At 40.6% G+C, this 18,403-nt stretch overlaps 1 protein-coding gene across 3 annotated transcripts; it reads right to left on the reverse strand.

Annotated features, from left to right (window-relative positions):
* On the reverse strand, nucleotides 1–16,714 carry LOC106600424 (alanine aminotransferase 2-like). Of its 3 annotated transcripts, none has more exons than XM_014191758.2 (12): nucleotides 16,429–16,714; nucleotides 15,778–15,969; nucleotides 9,802–9,891; nucleotides 9,459–9,567; nucleotides 9,106–9,239; nucleotides 8,722–8,965; nucleotides 8,452–8,531; nucleotides 5,612–5,748; nucleotides 5,169–5,343; nucleotides 1,589–1,744; nucleotides 1,126–1,238; nucleotides 1–854 (listed from the first exon to the last, which is right to left on the reverse strand). In XM_014191758.2, the coding sequence occupies exons 2-12, from the start codon at nucleotides 15,913–15,915 to the stop codon at nucleotides 764–766; spliced, it is 1,467 nt and encodes a 488-aa protein (XP_014047233.1). In that variant the 5' UTR covers nucleotides 15,916–15,969; nucleotides 16,429–16,714; the 3' UTR covers nucleotides 1–763. The 3 variants fall into 3 exon arrangements, with proteins under 3 accessions (XP_014047233.1, XP_014047234.1, XP_014047232.1); XM_014191759.2 differs by having other exon boundaries at nucleotides 16,610–16,633; XM_014191757.1 differs by lacking the exon at nucleotides 16,429–16,714 and having other exon boundaries at nucleotides 15,778–16,422.
* Between the last annotated feature and the right edge of the window lie 1,689 nt (nucleotides 16,715–18,403).

Below are 18,403 nucleotides of genomic sequence, written 5' to 3' on the forward strand. Positions count from 1 at the left end.
AAAAGGCAAAAATTTTATATTTATTTAGCAAATGTAATAAAATCATATTTCAATTAAAATCATTATGTGAAAGCTTCTCTTACATAATACTATCTTATACAGTACCTTACTACAATACTTACAAAACTATTTCTACAGAGTCTGGAAATAATCTAGTAGCTCTTTCCATTTCTTCATTTCATACACTACTACTAGTCCAGCGTACCTCAGTTGGTAGAGCATGGCGCTTGCAACGCCAGGGTTGTGGGTTCGATTCCCATGGGGGACCAGTATGAAAATGTATGCTCTCACTACTGTAAGTTGCTCTGGTTAAGAGTGTGTGACAAATGACTAAAATGTACTATACCATCATACTGGCCTTGACTTGTGGGATCATGACACACACCCTCTCTCCCACACAAGTGTGTGCACGGACACACAACTGAGATGACAATGAACATCAAGTTATATATGTCAGATAAATTTGATATGTCCCAACATAAAAAAAACTACAGCTCTAATCCTGATTTATAAAAACGAAATTTCCTTGGTGTTCACAACCACTACATTTTTACATGTACAGTCTGTGAGTCCACCATTTCTTGGAATCTTGTAGGCCTAGGAGTTAAAGTGCATTGTCAAGGTGACCGAAGACAGAGGCACCAGTACAGTAGGCACTTATTGACAGATGATTTCTGATAGGTTGGCTGGTAGACTGTGCACATATTGGTCTGTGTCCTATTCTCTTCTGATTTGGTGAAAGTTAGGAAGTTAAGGAGGATGATTAAGAGTACTGCTGAGTGAATTTCAGGTGGAACTCCTTCACTTTAGCTAGTAAGATCTTCAGCTTGTCTGTGGGCGGCAGAATGGTCATCCTGGAAAAAGGAAGGGAGAAAATGAAAGAGAACATCATTAAAGAGCTGTAAAATAAATAATAGACTCCACACCTTGGTAATCTACTACAGCTTGGACTTTGAACAGAACGCAGTGCATTGGAAATGATGGATGACACACGTTACTTATGTTGTCTACATTCCTACTTTGGGATGTACATCCAAAAGATCCAGTTTCACCATAACGTACTATGCCCATTTTATGCTGAGAGAGGTTGTGATAAGATGTTTGTGTAAACTGGGTTGGCCATACCTGAAGTGGTAGGTCCCGTCTTTCTGTCCAAAGCCACTTCCCGGCACCAGGCAGATTCCAGTCTCCTCCAACATCTTCATACAGTAGAACATGTCTGGTACCTGGCCCAGAGCCTGGAGAGAGAAGCACAAATTACAGTATTAAAGCAGGTTCAGAAGCATATGTGAATTACGGTATTGCAGTAGGTACACACGTCCATAGAGTAAGTATTTCACAACCAGATTTTTACAAAAGGATTTTGTTTAAAAATGTCTTGCTTAATGTTTTTAGCCCTTTTTATTAAAGCTTTTTCTTTGAATGGTTGCTCAGAATGTAAAGAGCTTTGTGATTTTACGTCTGTAAACGAAAAGCGCTCTACAAATGCAATTTATTATTATTATTCAAATAAAATGGAAATTAATTTCCTGAATTTGACTTGTTTCAGGTCCTAACAGCAGAGCAGAACTAATTAGGGCTGACTAACCTTCGCCTCCTTGATGGCTTTCTGAGGCAGGCTGATGTTGGGGAACGAGTACATGGCTCCCTGGACAGGGTTACAGGTGATCCCAGGTACAGTGTTCAGAATTTCCTCTGTCAACTTGGCCTTCTCTGCCAGCAGACTGAGGGTTGCTGTTCGCTCCTGGACACAGGGAAGACGGTGTGTGTTTCATTTTGCGAATGGGCCACATTCAGTGAGGTCCGAAATGATTGACACCATTCACAAAGATGAAGAAAAATGAATCGTTTATTTTATACTGTCAAATACTGATCTACAGTACCAGTCAAAAGTTTGGACATCTACTCATTCAAGGGTTTTTCTTTATTTTTACTATTTTCTACATTGTAGAATTATAGTGAAGACATCAAAACTATGAATTAACCCATATTGAATCATGTAGTAACCAAAAAAGTGTTAAACAAATCAAAATATATTTTATATTTGAGATTCTTCAAAGTAGCTACCCTTCACCTTGATGACAGCTTTGCACACTCTTGGCGTTCTCTTAACCAGCTTCATGAGGTAGTCATCTGGAATGTATTTAAATTAACAGGTGTGCCTTGTTAAAAGCTAATTTGTGGAATATCTTTCCTTCTTAATGCACTTGAGCCAATCAGTTGTGTTGTGACAAGGTAGGGGTGGTATACAGAAGATAGCCCTATTTGGTAAAAGACCAAGTCCATATTATGGCAAGAACAGCTCAAATAAGCAAAGAGAAACGACAGTCCATCATTACTTTAGGACCTTTTTCTTTCTTTCTTTAACTAGGGAAGTCAGCTAAGAACAAATTCTTATTAACAATGACAGCCTACTCCACCCAAACCCAGACGACACTGGGCCAATTGTGCGCTGCCCTATGGGACTCCCAATCACCGCCGGATGTGATACAGCCTGGATTCAAACCAGGTACTGTTGTGACGCCTCTTGCACTGAGATGCAGTGCCTTAGACCGCAGCGCCACTTGGGAGCCCAATGAAGGTCAGTCAAATCCGTAACATTTCAAGAACTTTGAACGTTTTTTCAAGTGCAGTCGCAAAAAACATCAAGCACTATGATGAAACTGGCTCTCATGAGGACCGCCACAGGAAAGGAAGACCCAGAGTTACCTCTGCTGCAGAGGATAAGTTCATTAGAGTTAACTGCACCTCAGATTGCAGCCCAAATAAATGCTTTACAGAGTTCAAGTAACAGACACATCTTAACATCAACTGTTCAGAGGAGACTGAGTGAATCAGGCCTTCATGGTAAAATTGCTGCAAAGAAACCACTACTAAAGGACACCAATAAGAAGAAGAGACTTTCTTGGGAAACACGAGCAAAGGACATTAGACCGGTGGAAATCTGTCCTTTGGTCTGATGAGTTCAAATTGGAGATTTTTGGTTCAAACCGCCGTGTCTTTGTGAGACGTAAAGATGAACGGATGATCTCCGCATGTGTGGTTCCCACCATGAAGCATGGAGGAGGTGGTGTGATAGGGTGGGGGTGCTTTGCTGATGACACTGTCTGTGATTTATTTAGAATTCATTCACACTTAACCAGCATGGCTACCACAGCATTCTGCATTAATACTTGGGCCAAGAAACATTAGCAATGGACATTAGACCGGTGGAAATCTGTCCTTTGGTCTGATGAGTACAAATTACATTTTTGGTTCCAACCGTTGTGTCTTTATGAGACGCAGAGTAGGTAAATGGATGATCTCTGCATATGTGGTTCCCACCGTGAAGCATGGAGGAGGAGGTGTGATGGTGTGGGGATGCTTTGCTGGTGACACTGTCTGTGATTTATTTCCAATTCAAGGCACACTTAACCAGCATGGCTACCACAGCATTCTGCAGTGATATGCCGTTACCTCTGGTTTGTGCTTAGTGGGACTATCATTTGTTTTTCAACAGGACAATGACCCAACACACCTCCAGGCTGTGTAAGGGATATTTCACCAAGAAGGAGAGTGATGGAGTGCTGCATCAGATGACCTGACCTCCTCAATCACCCAACCTCAACCCAATTGAGATGGTTTGGGATAAGTTGGAATGCAGAGTGAAGGAAAAGCAGCCAACAAGTGCTCAGCATATGTGGGAACTCCTTCAAGATGGTTGGAAAAGCATTCCAGGTGAAGCTGGTTGAGAGTATGCCAAGAGTGTGCAAAGCTGTCATCAAGGCAAATGGTGGCTCCTTTGAAGAATTTAATTATATAGTTATTTAATTGAACCTTTAATCTCAAATCTCAAATATATTTTGATTTGTTTAACACTTCTTGGGTTACTACATGATTCGATGTGTTATTTCATAGTATTGATGTCTATTATTCTACAATGTAGAAAATTGTAAAAATTAAGAAAAATCCTTGAATGACTTGGTGTGTCCAAACTTTTGACTATTATTGACTATATTGTATGCAAAAAAATACTATTTTTTCTGTCGAAAATGAACTCTCATACATTACCAATACATCACCTTGCGAGGATAAGGGCACTGAGCCTTTTTCTAAAATGTTTTATGAGTTGGAGAACACATTGGGAGGGATCTTAGATCATTCATCCATACAGAATCCTTCCAGATCCTTTGATGTCTTTCGTCTGCGATTATAGAGTGCCCTCTTCAATTCAAACCACAGGTTTTCAATGGGTTTCAAGTCTGGAGACTGAGATGGCCATTGCAAAATGTAAACTTTGTGGCCAGTTAACAATTTATTTCTGGATTTTAATGTGTGCTTGGGGATATTGTCTTGCAGCCAAGTTTCAGCCTCCTGGCAGAGGCGAACAGGTTTTTGGATAACATGTCCTGGTACTGGGTAAAGTTCATGATGCCATTGACCTTAACAAGGGCCCCAGGACAAGTGGAAGCAAAATAGCCCCATAATATCAAAGATCAACCACCATATTTTACAGTAGGTATGTTTTTTTTCTTCTGCTTATGCATTCTCATTTCGTCACCAAACCCACCACTGGTGTGCGTGGCCAAAGAGCTCTATTTTCATGTAATTTGCCCAAAGCACCAGTCCCAATCCAAGTGCCAATGCCATTTAGCAAACTCCAGTCATTTACATTTGTTAGATGACGTGAAAATAGAGCTCTTAGGCCACGCACAGCAGTGGTGGGTTTGGCATCTAAATGAGAATGCATGAGCAGAAAAGAACCCCATACCTACTGTAAACTATGGTGGTCGATCTTTGATGTTTTGTGGTTTGAATTGAAGAGAGCAGTCCATAAGCGTAGACGAAGGATATCAAGGCAGAGGCAACCATTTTGAAAACACGGGTGTCAATCATTTTTACCCCTACCTTTTTGAGAAAAAGGTTTTACTTGTTAAACAAAATCTATGTCTCTGAGCAATTGTATTAGTAGAAAATAATATAATTTCCCCAATTATTTGGAGCACACAATATTGCTCAGTATTTGTTTTATTTATTCATACAGTCATTTTTGCTCATCTTTATCAAGGGTGTCAATCATTTCAGACCCCACTGTATATTAAATATGTGTCTCTATCAATGTTAACAGTCCTGTAAGTCATTTTTGATTAAAAAATGTCTGCTAAATAACCATATAACCAAATGATTACCTTCATGAAGGTGGTGTAGGAAGGTTCTCCTGGCTGTGGGGAGTTGACCACCAGGTCCATCAGAGCCTGACCAGGGACGGGGGCACACAGTCTGACCGACACCAGCTTAGTGAGCTGTGCTTTCACCTCTGGGTCCATGTTGATCACCTCCATGTAACCTCCACGGAAACCACACCTGGGAGAGCAAAAGGGGGAGACCAGTTACAGTACAGTGGTTCATAAGGCAACACATCACCGTACCATTACCATATCTATTGGTGATACAGTATATACTTTTAAATTAAGTCATATAATGGTTTATATGTCAAGTCAGGTTACTGAATATTGCTCTTGAGGTTTCTACAGAAAATAATGCAGATTCCTACTCAGTCCTCTTGGCCTGTTTGTATATTGGTTGTGAACGGTTCAGGGTATGAGCATGAAAGAGCGAGAAAATGTCTTACTCTCCCATGTAGCACTTGGAGGTGGAGTGGAAAGATGCCAGTTCTACAGTGTTCGAGTACTGTGGTCCCAACTCAAACAGCACCTTCTTAAAGGAATGGAACTGGCAACCCTCCGCATACACATTATCCTGGTACACCTGAGGGACAGGAGAGGAGGGAAGGGGATGTTAGTAGATTACGTAAAGGTAAGCACAGTTGAAATTGTGTTTATGAGGAGGATCAGGATGATATTAGTAAGGGACAGATCTAAATTTACTAGTGGGAAGGGGGAGGCTGGTCCAACTCAAGCTGTCATAAACAAAATGCACCCCCCTCCTCAAAGTACATTTATTTTCACATGACCTTGCCCTTGTACTGTCAAATCTATTTAACAACCTCCCCCTCATAGAATTAACTCAAAATAATGTTTATGACCACAAATAACAATAACTGTTGCGACCCTGTGTTTATAAACGTGGATATCTACTTTGCTTTTTTGTCACAGTCAATGCCACACAGGGCTACGGGCCAGAAGGTTAAGGGTCGCCGACCACCACACAGGAGCTCACTCTCCCTACCTGTTTCATTACTTTACGATCAGAGCCGGTTGCAGACAATTATCAGCTGGGGTTAAATCAGATTTTCAACATTTTGATGCCATATTTATAATTACATAAAATATATGCAACACATTTTCCACCAACATGATTATGTGCCAATGCACCACACAACCAATAAACAAAACATACTGGCACTTCAATATCATGGTTTGCATTTTCAACACCACAATAAATAGACTATGTCAATCATGGCAAACAGAAAACACATCCCTCCCTATCTTGTAGGCTTGCCCAAGGCTTGGCTTGACAATCTCGGAATGTCAGTAAACTTTTGAGTGTTTTGTAACAGATGCCTCTTTCCATTCATCAAATTGGAATGATTGATTTATTTTATTTGTCAGTTAAAATACATACACACATACATACATACATACATACATACATATGTATATATATATATAAACACAGTACTAGGCAAAAGTTTGGACACACCTACTCATTCAAGGGTTTTTCTTTATTTGAACTATTTTCTACATTGTAGAATAATAGTGAAGACATCAAAACTATGAAATAACACATATGGAATCATGTAGTAACCAAAAAAAAGTGTTAAACAAATCAAAATATATTTTATATTTTACATTCTTCAAAGTAGCCACCCTTTGCCTTGATGACAGCTTTGAACAATCTTGGAATTATCTCAACCAACTTCACCTGGAATGCATTTTCAAAAACAGGGGTGCCTTGTTAAAAGTCAATTTGTGGAATTTCTTTCCTTCTTAATGCGTTTGAGCCAATCAGTTGTGTTGTGTCAAGGTAGAGGTGGTATACAGAACATAGCCCTATTTGGTAAAAGACCAAGTATATATTATGGCAAGAACAGCTCAAATAAGCAAAGAGAAACGACAGTCCATCATTACTTTAAGACATGATGGTCAGCCAATCTGGAAAATTTCTTCAAGTGCAGTCGCAAAAACCATCAAGCGCTATGATGAAACTGGCTCTCATGAGGACCGCCACAGGAAAGGAAGACCCATAGTTACCTCTGCTGCAGAGGATAAGTTCATTAGAGTTACCAGCCTCACAAATTGCAGCCCAAATAAATGCTTCACAGAGTTCAAGTAACAGACACATCTCAACATCAACTGTTCAGAGGAGACTGCGTGAATCAGGCCTTCATGGTCGAATTGCTGCAAGGAAACCACTACTAAAGGACACCAATAAGAAGAATAGACTTACTTGGACCAAGAAACACGAGCAATGGACATTAGACCGGTGGAAATCTATCCTTTGGTCTGATGAGTCCAAATTTGAGATTTTTGGTGTCTTTGTGAAATGCAGAGTAGGTGAACGGATGATCTCCGCATGTGTGGTTCCCACCGTGAATTATGGAGGAGGAGGTGTGATGGTGTCGGGGTGCTTTGCTGGTGACACTGTCAGTGATTTATTTATAATTCAAGGCACACTTAACCAGCATGGCTACCACCGAATTCTGCAGCAATACTACATGAATTCCATATTATTTCAGAGTTTTTATTTCTTCACTATTATTCTACAATGTAGAATATAGTAAAAAAGAAAGAAAAACCCTTGAATGAGTAGGTCTCTCCAAACTCTGACTGGTACTGTATGGATTACGTTAATAAATGAAATATTGTCTAGACATTCGACATTACAGTAAACAGACATTGCCTACAAATGTCAATGGAAAATGTGAACAGTCTGTTCTACCGTTAAACTATGCTTCGGATCGCATAAGGCAAAATACTATAAATATTGGTCGATTATTTATACACTACTGTAAAGTGGGTCCAATCAAATGAGAGATGGGATGAATGGTAGCCTATCCTGACTTGTACTAAACCATCACAGTCAGAAAAGGTGAAGAATGTATTCTGCAATAATCATGGAAATGTAATAAATAATTGGAAAGAGATTTCTAATTATTTTAGAACGCAAAGATAAAATGTATATATTTTCACACTTCTCACTAACAGCAAATGATTGCATCTTGTTATTAGATTTTTTTTGTTATGAATAAGTCATCATATATTCCCTATTTGCAAAAAGCTACTAGGCTACTTTTGACTTCTTGCAATGCAATACTTTAACCATTAGAAACTGTGCGTATGCATGGTCTAAAGTTTGCGGGATGATAAGCACATTCTTACATCAAGTTCAGTTTTTATAAATGCCAACTTTTACGTGAAAACTGGCACACACATGTTTTGGGGCACATTCTATGGGTACTCAACCTTTATAAATGAGGCCCCAGTTCTTGACCTTGCCTGATTAGTTTACCTCATCAGCCATCAGGAAGAGATGCTCCTTAGCAGCGAATCGGATCACATCCTCAATGCACTGTCTACTCTGGACCTGACCTATTACAGAGGAGGAGAGGGAAAGGTTCAGATTCATATTGGCAGAACTGGACATTTTGGTTTAGGTCTAAGTGGGATCTATGTCCTCTGGCGACGTCTAGTGACATGACTGGGAGGACTGTGAAATCCCTATGTCAACCTCTACATGACGCACCATGAATTCCGTATGTATTAAGCTTTGGTTGCTTACCAGTGGGGTTTCCAGGGTTGATGACGCAGAGGACTTTGGGGTTGCAGTGCTTCCTGGCCTCCGCTAGGGAGCGCTCCAGCTCACTGAGGTCCATGCTCCAGCACTTCTCCTCGTTCAGGTAGTAGTTGACCTGCACAGCGCCCAGCTCAGCCAGAGCAGCCGAGTACAGAGGGTACTGAGGGATGGAGATCATCACCCCTGTCTTCGACGCACCCTCACCACACACCAACAGCTGCAGCATAGTCTGGGAGAGAGATGGGAGTGAAGGAGGACCGATGGGTACATCTCACGTTTAGAGTCCTCAACGCTTCACTCCTGTCCCCCCCCTTATCTGCAGTGAGAAGTTTACTTGTAAAATCTAATTATTAGATTTTTTGTTTTTACCACGATGCCGTTGCTGGCGCCGGTGGTGAGGTAGACGTTGTCTGGGTCACAGGGCACGCCCCCGTCCCGACGCTCGATGTAGCGAGCTACGTCCTGCCGCACACAGTCTATACCCTGACTGGCACTGTACGCACCTGAGAGAGAGAGAGAGGAACCAGCATGGGACTGTGGAATGGGACTGTGGAACTCTCCAGGATCGGGGTTGGCCACCCTAGACTGCGAAAGGTCATTCATTGCTTATGCAGACACTAACAGGCTGACACAGGCTTATTGGCTAAAATATCCCCTTTGTGAATTTTATCTTAACTTACATCCTTCCCATACACAATCAATCAAGTATCTGAACAACATACCCAAACTACTCCCTCCACAAGCCTGCAGAATGCGGCGCGCTCTGCTTTTGGCATCCTCTGGAAACATGTTGTCATTCAAGAGTTCCGGGTAGGAGCAGAGTGCCAAGACCTTGAGGAGGAAGAGAGGACAGCGAGAGCTAGGTGAGGAACAGACAGGAGTTGATGCAGGATAGTGTACACAAATCTGCATGAAACGCTGCATGAATCTGCATGAAAATGTCACAATGTGATTTTTTCATAGACAGAACGGTTTCAAATGACAAAGGACAATGAAAGACACCCTGTAATCAAAAAGAGAGTTGTTTTAGATAAATGTTTTGGAACATAGGGGATAAAAGCAGACCTGGCGGAAGAAGGTGATTGGCTGCTGGCCCATGGCATGGGCGTCACCGATATTGGCCTTGATGACCTCAGTGAAGGGCTTCTTCACTCCCTGCAGGACAGAGAAACAAGACACAAAACAATGAGAGAGGCAGAGAGAGGATGAAACAATTAGGGCAAGGATGAAAGAGATGGATGAATACAATGTGTTCTTGGGAAACACTCTTTTCACGCCACTTCGATTCCCTGTTCTTGGGAAACACTCTTCACGCCACTTCGATAACGAAGTGACTTTTTCATAGAAGGTTAGGGAAATGGCTAAGGTTAAGGTTAGGAAAATGGTTAGGGATAGCAAAAGAGTTCTTTGTATCGAAGTGGCGTGAAAAGAGTGTGTCCCATGCGTTCTTTGGTCACAGGGGTGTGCAGGGGATAAAGGCAGTCCAATACTTTACTTTACTCTTTATAAACTCATATTTAACCATTTATAACTACTTATCTGAGCGTGTCCCTCTAAGTAAGACATGAGTATGAGGTCACTTCCTGCTGGAATATGAGGTCACGTCTAAAGGTAACCCGGTACCGGGCCGAAAAATGAATGGAAGTGAATGGGGCAGTTCCACATCAAAGGTATACAGATAATTCCACATTGAACTTTTTCTTTTCTGAGCTTTCTTATATCTCTCAGATATTGGACAGACACTTCAAAACATACTTCCTTTATTTGTACACAGTTTTTCCATGTATGAATCTGTTATTCAATGTGTTTCTATAAGCTAATAGGCCAAATTCAATATTTCATCAAATCATTTTTATATATATTTTTTTTTATACCTAAAGGGGTCCTAAATTTCAAAATAAAATAGCTAAACAATCCTTGGTATGACCATCGTAAAACAATTCCAGATGTTAGTTTAGTAGAAACCCAGCCCCTAGCCCTTAGACCTTTAAATAGACAACCCTTAAAGCCAAACAGCTCTTCATAATTTCCTTTGCCATGTGTTTTTATTTAAACTCTCAAGCACAAATACAAAATCAGGTATAGTCTTTGCCAGGAGAAATGACTTGGCAGCCTGCATTGCTTAAATATGTGCTTTCCTCATCCCTTGCTTTTAGGTCCTAAAATGTAGGACATCACAGGAGACCTTTTGCCAGGCCGTATTTGTTCTTAATTGACTTGCCTTGTTAAATAAAGATGAAATTAAATAAAACCATAAGAAAAAGATAAAACACATGAGTGACAGAATCCAATTTTAGCTTTTCCAATGTTAGGGTTTCCAACTGTACACACTTACCTACAAACACAAACACATCATGTGCGTCTGTGTGTTTGGGAGCAGAGTGGAGGAAGTCAAAACGAGAAGTTGTTCAGCCCAACTACTGTATATTAATATATTAAAGAAGAGAAAATGCCGTCTGGAAAGCAAAAAGAAACACACAGTCCCATGCTGGCTGCTGCCTGGAAGGCTTGTCAAGTGTTATATCACCCAGTTTCCAGCTGTAGAAACAGACGATAAGTGTAAAGTAGGTGTCAAATGCGATGTAAAAAACAGACTGCAAAACAGAACTGGTCATGGAGAATAGGAAAAAATAATGAATTTGGGGAGGTTGTCAAGGAATGTGGTGAAATGATGTTCTTATAGGCCAATGGTAACACTAGCTGTCTGTTCCCTTTTCTCTGTCCTTATAAGCAAAGAAAAATGCAACTACTTACGTAGCTACTTCTCTCATTATCTGAGAACAATATGTCAAGAGGTTGAAAGTATCTCCTTAAGAACAACCTGTCCTGGATGGACAACGGAACTAAACTGGCCAAGAACACAGGCTCCTCAGTGAGTGTCCAGATGCTCGGTATTTGACAACATGGACAGCGATCAGTGGCCACAAGTGGAACTCATTCAAACCCAGAGGGAAGCAAAGCAGCCCTGCTGTTGTTCTACCCACCAGAGACATTTATCCAATCTAATTGGGCCAGCTGGACCAGCAATGACCACCAAAGTTCACAACAGAAAATAAACCTCCTACACTCCCATTGGTCACAAGACAGAGGTGTCTCTCAGTTCAGACCAATCACAAACAGCAGGGGAGTGACACCCACTGAATACAAAGGACCTCCTCCCATTCCATTCATACTGAGAGTAGAGAGCAGTTTACATTTTTTTGCAACGAGATATGTTGCAAAAAAAAAAAAAAAAACAGTTCCCAAGTGACGAGAGTACGTTTTATTAAAAAACAAATCCAAAAATAATTACAAAAATCAGTCCCCCCTCTTTTTCTGGGAACTTTAAAAGTATTTTTAAGTGTTCTAAGTGCTTCTAATCAGGTATTTTATCTCAGGGAGTCTTTTTACATTGTCACATAAAGACCACATAGCAGGCCCCTTGTTGAAAAACCTTCACTGATTAGGCCATGTTCTCTTGTCAGAGTGCTGCATATTGCATGTTCTTTATAAGATGATTGAGACTAGCCTACAGTTGATTTTGCCCTCTCTCTCTCTCTACCTCCTTACCCAGGTCTCTAGTTGTTTCTCTTTCTGCGTGTGTAAGTTTATTTGCCTCTTTTTCTGTCTCTGGTAAGTAGCATTCTAATTGGTCTGACAAAACAAATTCAAAGTCTGGCCAAAGAAAGTTACATCATTATGGCTACTAGTTTACTCTTCAAAATTAGCGAAGTAGCAGAGGCAGGAGATGAAATGTGATGTCTTTCATTCATTAAAGAAAGTCACAGTGTGCCGTGCTACTCAGCAATTCTCCTGCAGTCTCCATGGAGACCACTGAGGCGGTAGAAGGTATCTCCGTGGGCCTCTAGCCTGGTCCTAGAGCTGTTATTGGGTTGAAGTTGTTTTGCTCACATTCTACTTAGTGTTTTTTCTCTTCCTGTTAGGCTAAGAGGGGAATTAACTAATGATGACAATTTAAGCCGTATCAGGTTTCAGAAAATGTTCCTGAACCTTATCTGCACCTGAAACATTACAGTTCATCTGTGCCCTCAAAATAGGAATGTGTGTTAGTAGGAGAAAATAGGGAGGGGGTGAAAAGGGGATAGAGAGGGAGTGGAGAAAAAGAGAATGTATTTTGTGTGAAAGTGGGTGTTCCTTCCTTACCTTTTTTAAAGCAAGCAAGTGAATGTAAGCTTTGTGCCCTGTTTTCACAAAGAAATCTAACACCCATCAGAGCTCAGTATGAAAATCAGGTTAGACTTGGAATAGCCTACAGCTAGTTCACCTGATACAGCACAGATTAACAAGTTTTATGTTTCAGACTTAATATATTTGGAGGTTCCCCTAAATAACAAAACAGACTTGTTTTCATATTTCTTTTTTGTATTTTTTTAACCTTTATTTAACTAGGCAAGTCAGTTAAGAACAAATTCTTATTTACAATGACAGCCAGGCCAAACACGGACGACTTTGGGACAATTGTGTGCCGCCCTATGGGACACTACCCTATGGAACTCTACCTCTGGCGAACAATACCTTGAGACTTCTTTAATATTAGACATTGCGCACCAGCTGTTATTGAAAAATAGACGCCCCCACCCCTCATCTTACCAGACGTAGTTGCTCTGTCCTGCCGATGCATGGAAAACCCAGCCAGCTCTATATTATCCGTGTCGTCGTTCAGCATCAACTCGGTGAAACATAAGATATTACAGTTTTTAATATCCCTTTGGTAGGATAGTCTTGGTCGCCGATCATCCAGTTTATTTTCCAGTGATTGCACATTGGCCAATAGAATGGATGGTAGAGGCGGTTTACCTACTTGCCGACAAAATCTCACAAGGCACCCTTACCTCCGCCCCCTGTATTTCCGTCTTTTCTTCATGCGAATGACAGGGATTTGGTTCTGGTCTCGGGAAAGCAGTATATCTTTTGCGTCGGACTCATTAAAGAAAAAGTATTTGTCCAGTTCGAGGTGAGTAATCGCTGTTCTGATGTCCAGAAGCTCTTTTTGGTCATAAGAGACGGTAGCAGCAACTTTATGTCCAAAATAAGTTACAAACAATGTGAAAAAACTAACAAAATAGCACAGTTAGTTAGGAGCCCGTAAAACGGCAGCCATCCTCTCCGGCGCCATTACCGGTAATAACCAACATTCCCTAACCCAGGTTGGCTCTTGGTTGGCTGGGGTGTTTGAGGATGACTCGGAACAAATAGTAGAGATAAAATCCATGAATCCAAATTGTATTTGGGTAAAGCCCCAGGACCATCTGGTAAAGGTCACCATAGTCATTACTATGATAGTCCCTCCACACCCCGCCGCAGCCAAAAAGCGACCCTTTCACCTCTTTCGCACACACACAGATACACGTTGCTCGTCTTCCTGGAAAGAGCCACTCGGAGGGTCCGCTTTACACACCTGACTGACCTCAGTAAATTATGCTCTCTGGGTTTCCATGACAACCCTTGAAATGAAGTGAGAGGGGACGGGATGGTGCAGGTAAAGGTTACACTGAGGGCAAGTACATAAAAACCAACTGGAAAATAACATTGACCTAAGAGGACTAAGTCTGACCAAAGTATGTAACAGTGTGGACAATATCAATAGATGTAGATTGAAATTGAGAAAAACAACAAATATTGCATTGTGTGCATGTGTACATTGTTGAAAAATGTACAGTATGATTGTAAAAAATAAATGTCAGTAGGCTACATCAAAATGTCAACAACCTACCTCTTCACTCTTGAGTGGACTGTTAAATCTAGAAACACCACTCCACTTACTAGCAGCTGTAACATGATGACCAGTGAGTACCAACAATTTCACATAACAAATGTCGTAGGACTGGAGGGGGGCTGGCGACTCTAGGAGTGACGAGTTATTGCTTTTAAGAGAGTTAAAGGAGACAGTGGCATTGGTCTGGGGGAAAGTGAGGATTTGACCTCTGATAGATTTTATACTGTACGTCATTGTGAGCTCAGAAGTTTAAATAGAGCTGTTGTAATAACAGACAACAGACTGAACTGAAGTGAATCTCTCGGTTTGCTGTTTGACTTGAGGACTTTGACCTTGCTCTTCCTCAGCTCCAATGAAAACTGATACTGTATAACCGAGAACAAACAGTGACAAGGGAGAGCGAGTCAGAGGGAGAGGGCGAGGGAGATAATGAATGAGTGAGCGAGTGAGAGTGAAAGAAAGAGCGATTACGCTCTCTCCAATCTTCAACAACAAAGCCAATAAGCTCTTGCCTCATCATTGTTGAACAAATAGCTAGACAGGTGTCATAAGAAATCAGCGATGTGGTGTTTTAACAATAATTTGATTTCCGATGAGGGGTCAATCTGCTTGTGGGTGACACACTGGGTGTGTGAGCAAATGCACTCAAAAAGTATATATTTTGGTAAGCATTTAAGCTAGATGGCAAAGGGCATGACAAGAGCTTCTCAAGCCACTGGAAACCAGTTATTTATGACATTTTAGGGGGGGTTAAAATACTTCTATCAATTTTAACACAGAAATGGATTAGCCTAACCCTCCATAGTTCTTAATCTTAGCCTATCTATTTATTTTAGAATCACCCAAGTTTGGTAGCAGAGAGCAAACATGTTTGATACAGGGATAGACTGTTTTTACATACAAATCTGATTGAATATAGCATTTGATTAGTGAATTGTCAGCCTCAATTTACTTCAGAGTTGCTTTTTTCTTTCTGGGAGCTAATCAGGAACATTTCTGGGAAATCTTTAGCTGGGGGACAGGCCACCAAAATCGTCTGGTCACCCTATATCACACAAGCCTGCAGGCCTAGGCTGCATGTCACTGCTGCAGTTGCAGATCCAGAAAAACGGAGCATTTGAGGCCACAGGAAACTGTCAAGTTAAAAGTCAGACTGTTGCAATGAGTCTAGGTGAGACAGACAGTGCATAGGATTGCTTTCTCACTTTGCAAAATGCTGTATATTTCAGATTGAGAGAAACAAATGATTTGAACAATTTAAAAACAAATGGGAAAAAAATAGAAAATTATGATTTAAGAAAGTTACATTTTATTATTAAGCATACCTCTCTCAGCTCCTTCTCGATCTGCATCGCGCGCTGCACGATCGGTCCGCGCACGGCATACTCCATCTTCTTCACATTGGGGTTCATGGTGTCGATGGTCAAAACCTTGTTCTGGGAGAACGCTGCATTCTCGGTCATTTTCTCTTGGACAAGTCCACGCGGCGGTTCACTGACTCCTGAAAGTGCTCTTCTCTGGGAAGAGAAAGGTGACAGCGGAGAGGGGATCATCACCGAGTGGACACCAGAGGTGAGGTGCCCCGCGGGGTATTGTGCCCCATTGCCGAAAAAACGGTAATTTCCTCTGGTTATAACGCGCAAACATTTGGATGACAACATTTGCCCTATGCGCGAAGCAGACATGTCACAATATTATATCTCGTTACGTTAGTTGTGAAGCGCTGCGACCACCCTCACGCTCAATGAATGCACACAGACAGACAACTGTGTGTTGTCCAACTGGCAAACTTTAAAATATTTTTTTAAAGCCGGCCAGACCTTTTTACTTTACAATTTCCACAACCCTGTTATTCACAGACTGGGGCACTCTTTTCAACCTGAAATGTATGTCTTCTGCACAGTACATATATTGTAACATTACTCTCCCATGTGAGTTTTATCCAACTTCCATCCCCTCATTTCCCAATTACGCACCGATAAATTCTCCGTCAGGAACAGATCTCCGGTATCCGAAAAGACAGACACAAGCGACACGCCTATGCGAGGAGATCTGGGGCAGCTTCAAACTTTCACCCTCTCCGTGCAACTCCCTCTCTTTTGATGGTTTACACACACCCGGCGGCGCGCTCTAACCTATTGGGAGGAGACTACGGACCTGGTTATTCTGCAGAAATTGAGCGCAACTCCTCCTGTTTGGACACGAGACCAGCTCTCTCACTGTTGGAGCAGCATCCAGTATTTGCACGAAATGTGCACGGCGCTCAACTAGATACTTTTTAAGGGCGCTCTACTCTAGGCTAGTTCAGTTTTTAGTGTGAATGACTGAGGTAAATGTCGCTTTATCACTCGCCTTTATACCATATTTACAGTGGTGTTTAGTACCTAAGTAAAAATTATTTAAAGAACTACTAAAGTAGTTTTTTGGAGTATCTGTACTTTACTTTACTATTTATATTTTTGACAACTTTTACTTCACTACATTCCTAAAGAAAATATTTTACCCCATACATTTTCTCTGACAACCCAAAGTACTCCTTACATTTTCAGTGAAAATCACACACTTATCAAGAGAACAAGTGGTCATCCCTACTTCACTAAACACAAATGCATCTTTTGTAAAATAATTTCTGAGTGTTGGTGTGTGCCCCTGGCTATCTGTACATTTTAAAAACAACAACATGGTGCCTTCTGCTTTACTTAATATAAGGAATTTTAAATGATTTATACTTTTACTTTTGATACTTAAGTATATTTTAGCAACTAAATTGACTTTTGTTAAGTATATTTAAAACCAAATACTTTTAGACTTTTACTCAAGTATTATTTTACTAGGTGACTTTCACTTTTACCTGAGTAACTTTTTTATTAAGGTATCTATACTTTTACTCAAGTATGACAATTGGGTACTTTTTATATGATATGATAGTTCTTTAACATAGCAAATACTTAATTCAAAGGATATATCCATTCCTAAATGAAATGTCCAATGCAGCCATTTTTATATCAATATCAAATTATTTCTGGGTAACAATTAAGTACCTTACTGTGACTGTTTTCAATTAAAATGGTCAAAAAGAAACAAAAAATGCTTCTTAGCAAAGAGCAATTTCCCATGCTACATTTTTGCTAGGACCAGTGGTGGAAAAAGTACCCAATTGGCATACTTGAGTAAAAGTATAGATACCTTAGTAGAATGTTACTCAAGTAAAAGTGAAAGTCACCTAGTAAAATAATACTGTGCTTTTGAACAGGATATGGTAGTACTGTAAGGGCAAGGCAAACCGGTTTGAATGTGTTAAGAATGGCAACGTTGCTGGGTTTTTCACGCTCAACAGTTTCTTGTGTGAATCCAGCCAACTTGACACAACTGTGAGAAGCCTTGTCCTGAAAAACGGCTTCTATCTCAAGGCAATCAAACTGTTAAACAGCCATCACTAACACAGAGAGGCTGCTGCCCACATACAGACTTGAAATCATTGGCTACTTTAATAAATGGATCTCTAGTCACTTTAATAATGTTTACATATCTTGCATTACTCATCTCATATGTATATATTGTATTTTATACCATCTATTGCATCTTGCCTATGCTGCTCTGTCATTGCTCATCCATATATTTATATGTATATATTCTTAGTACACTCATTTACTTAGATTTGTGTGTATTAGGTAGTTATTAAAACAAAAAAACAAAAAAATTATAACATTTTCCTGCATTGCAGTTGGTCTTTCCCTCAATGGCTTGATCTCTGTCCTCAATGGGTGTTATATAACTATCGATAACATATGCTCATTAACTAATGTTATGATCGAGTTGTTATTACCTGCTACCATCTGCATACAATCTGTTAATGGTTTGCTTTGTACTATTGCTCATCACCCTGCCCGCTATAGTGATAAAGTCCAACTTGCTCTGCCACAACAAAATCTGCATCTACAGTGCCTTCAG

Source organism: Salmo salar, chromosome ssa03, assembly GCF_905237065.1.
Source record: "Salmo salar chromosome ssa03, Ssal_v3.1, whole genome shotgun sequence".
NCBI classification, from domain to species: Eukaryota; Metazoa; Chordata; class Actinopteri; order Salmoniformes; family Salmonidae; genus Salmo; species Salmo salar.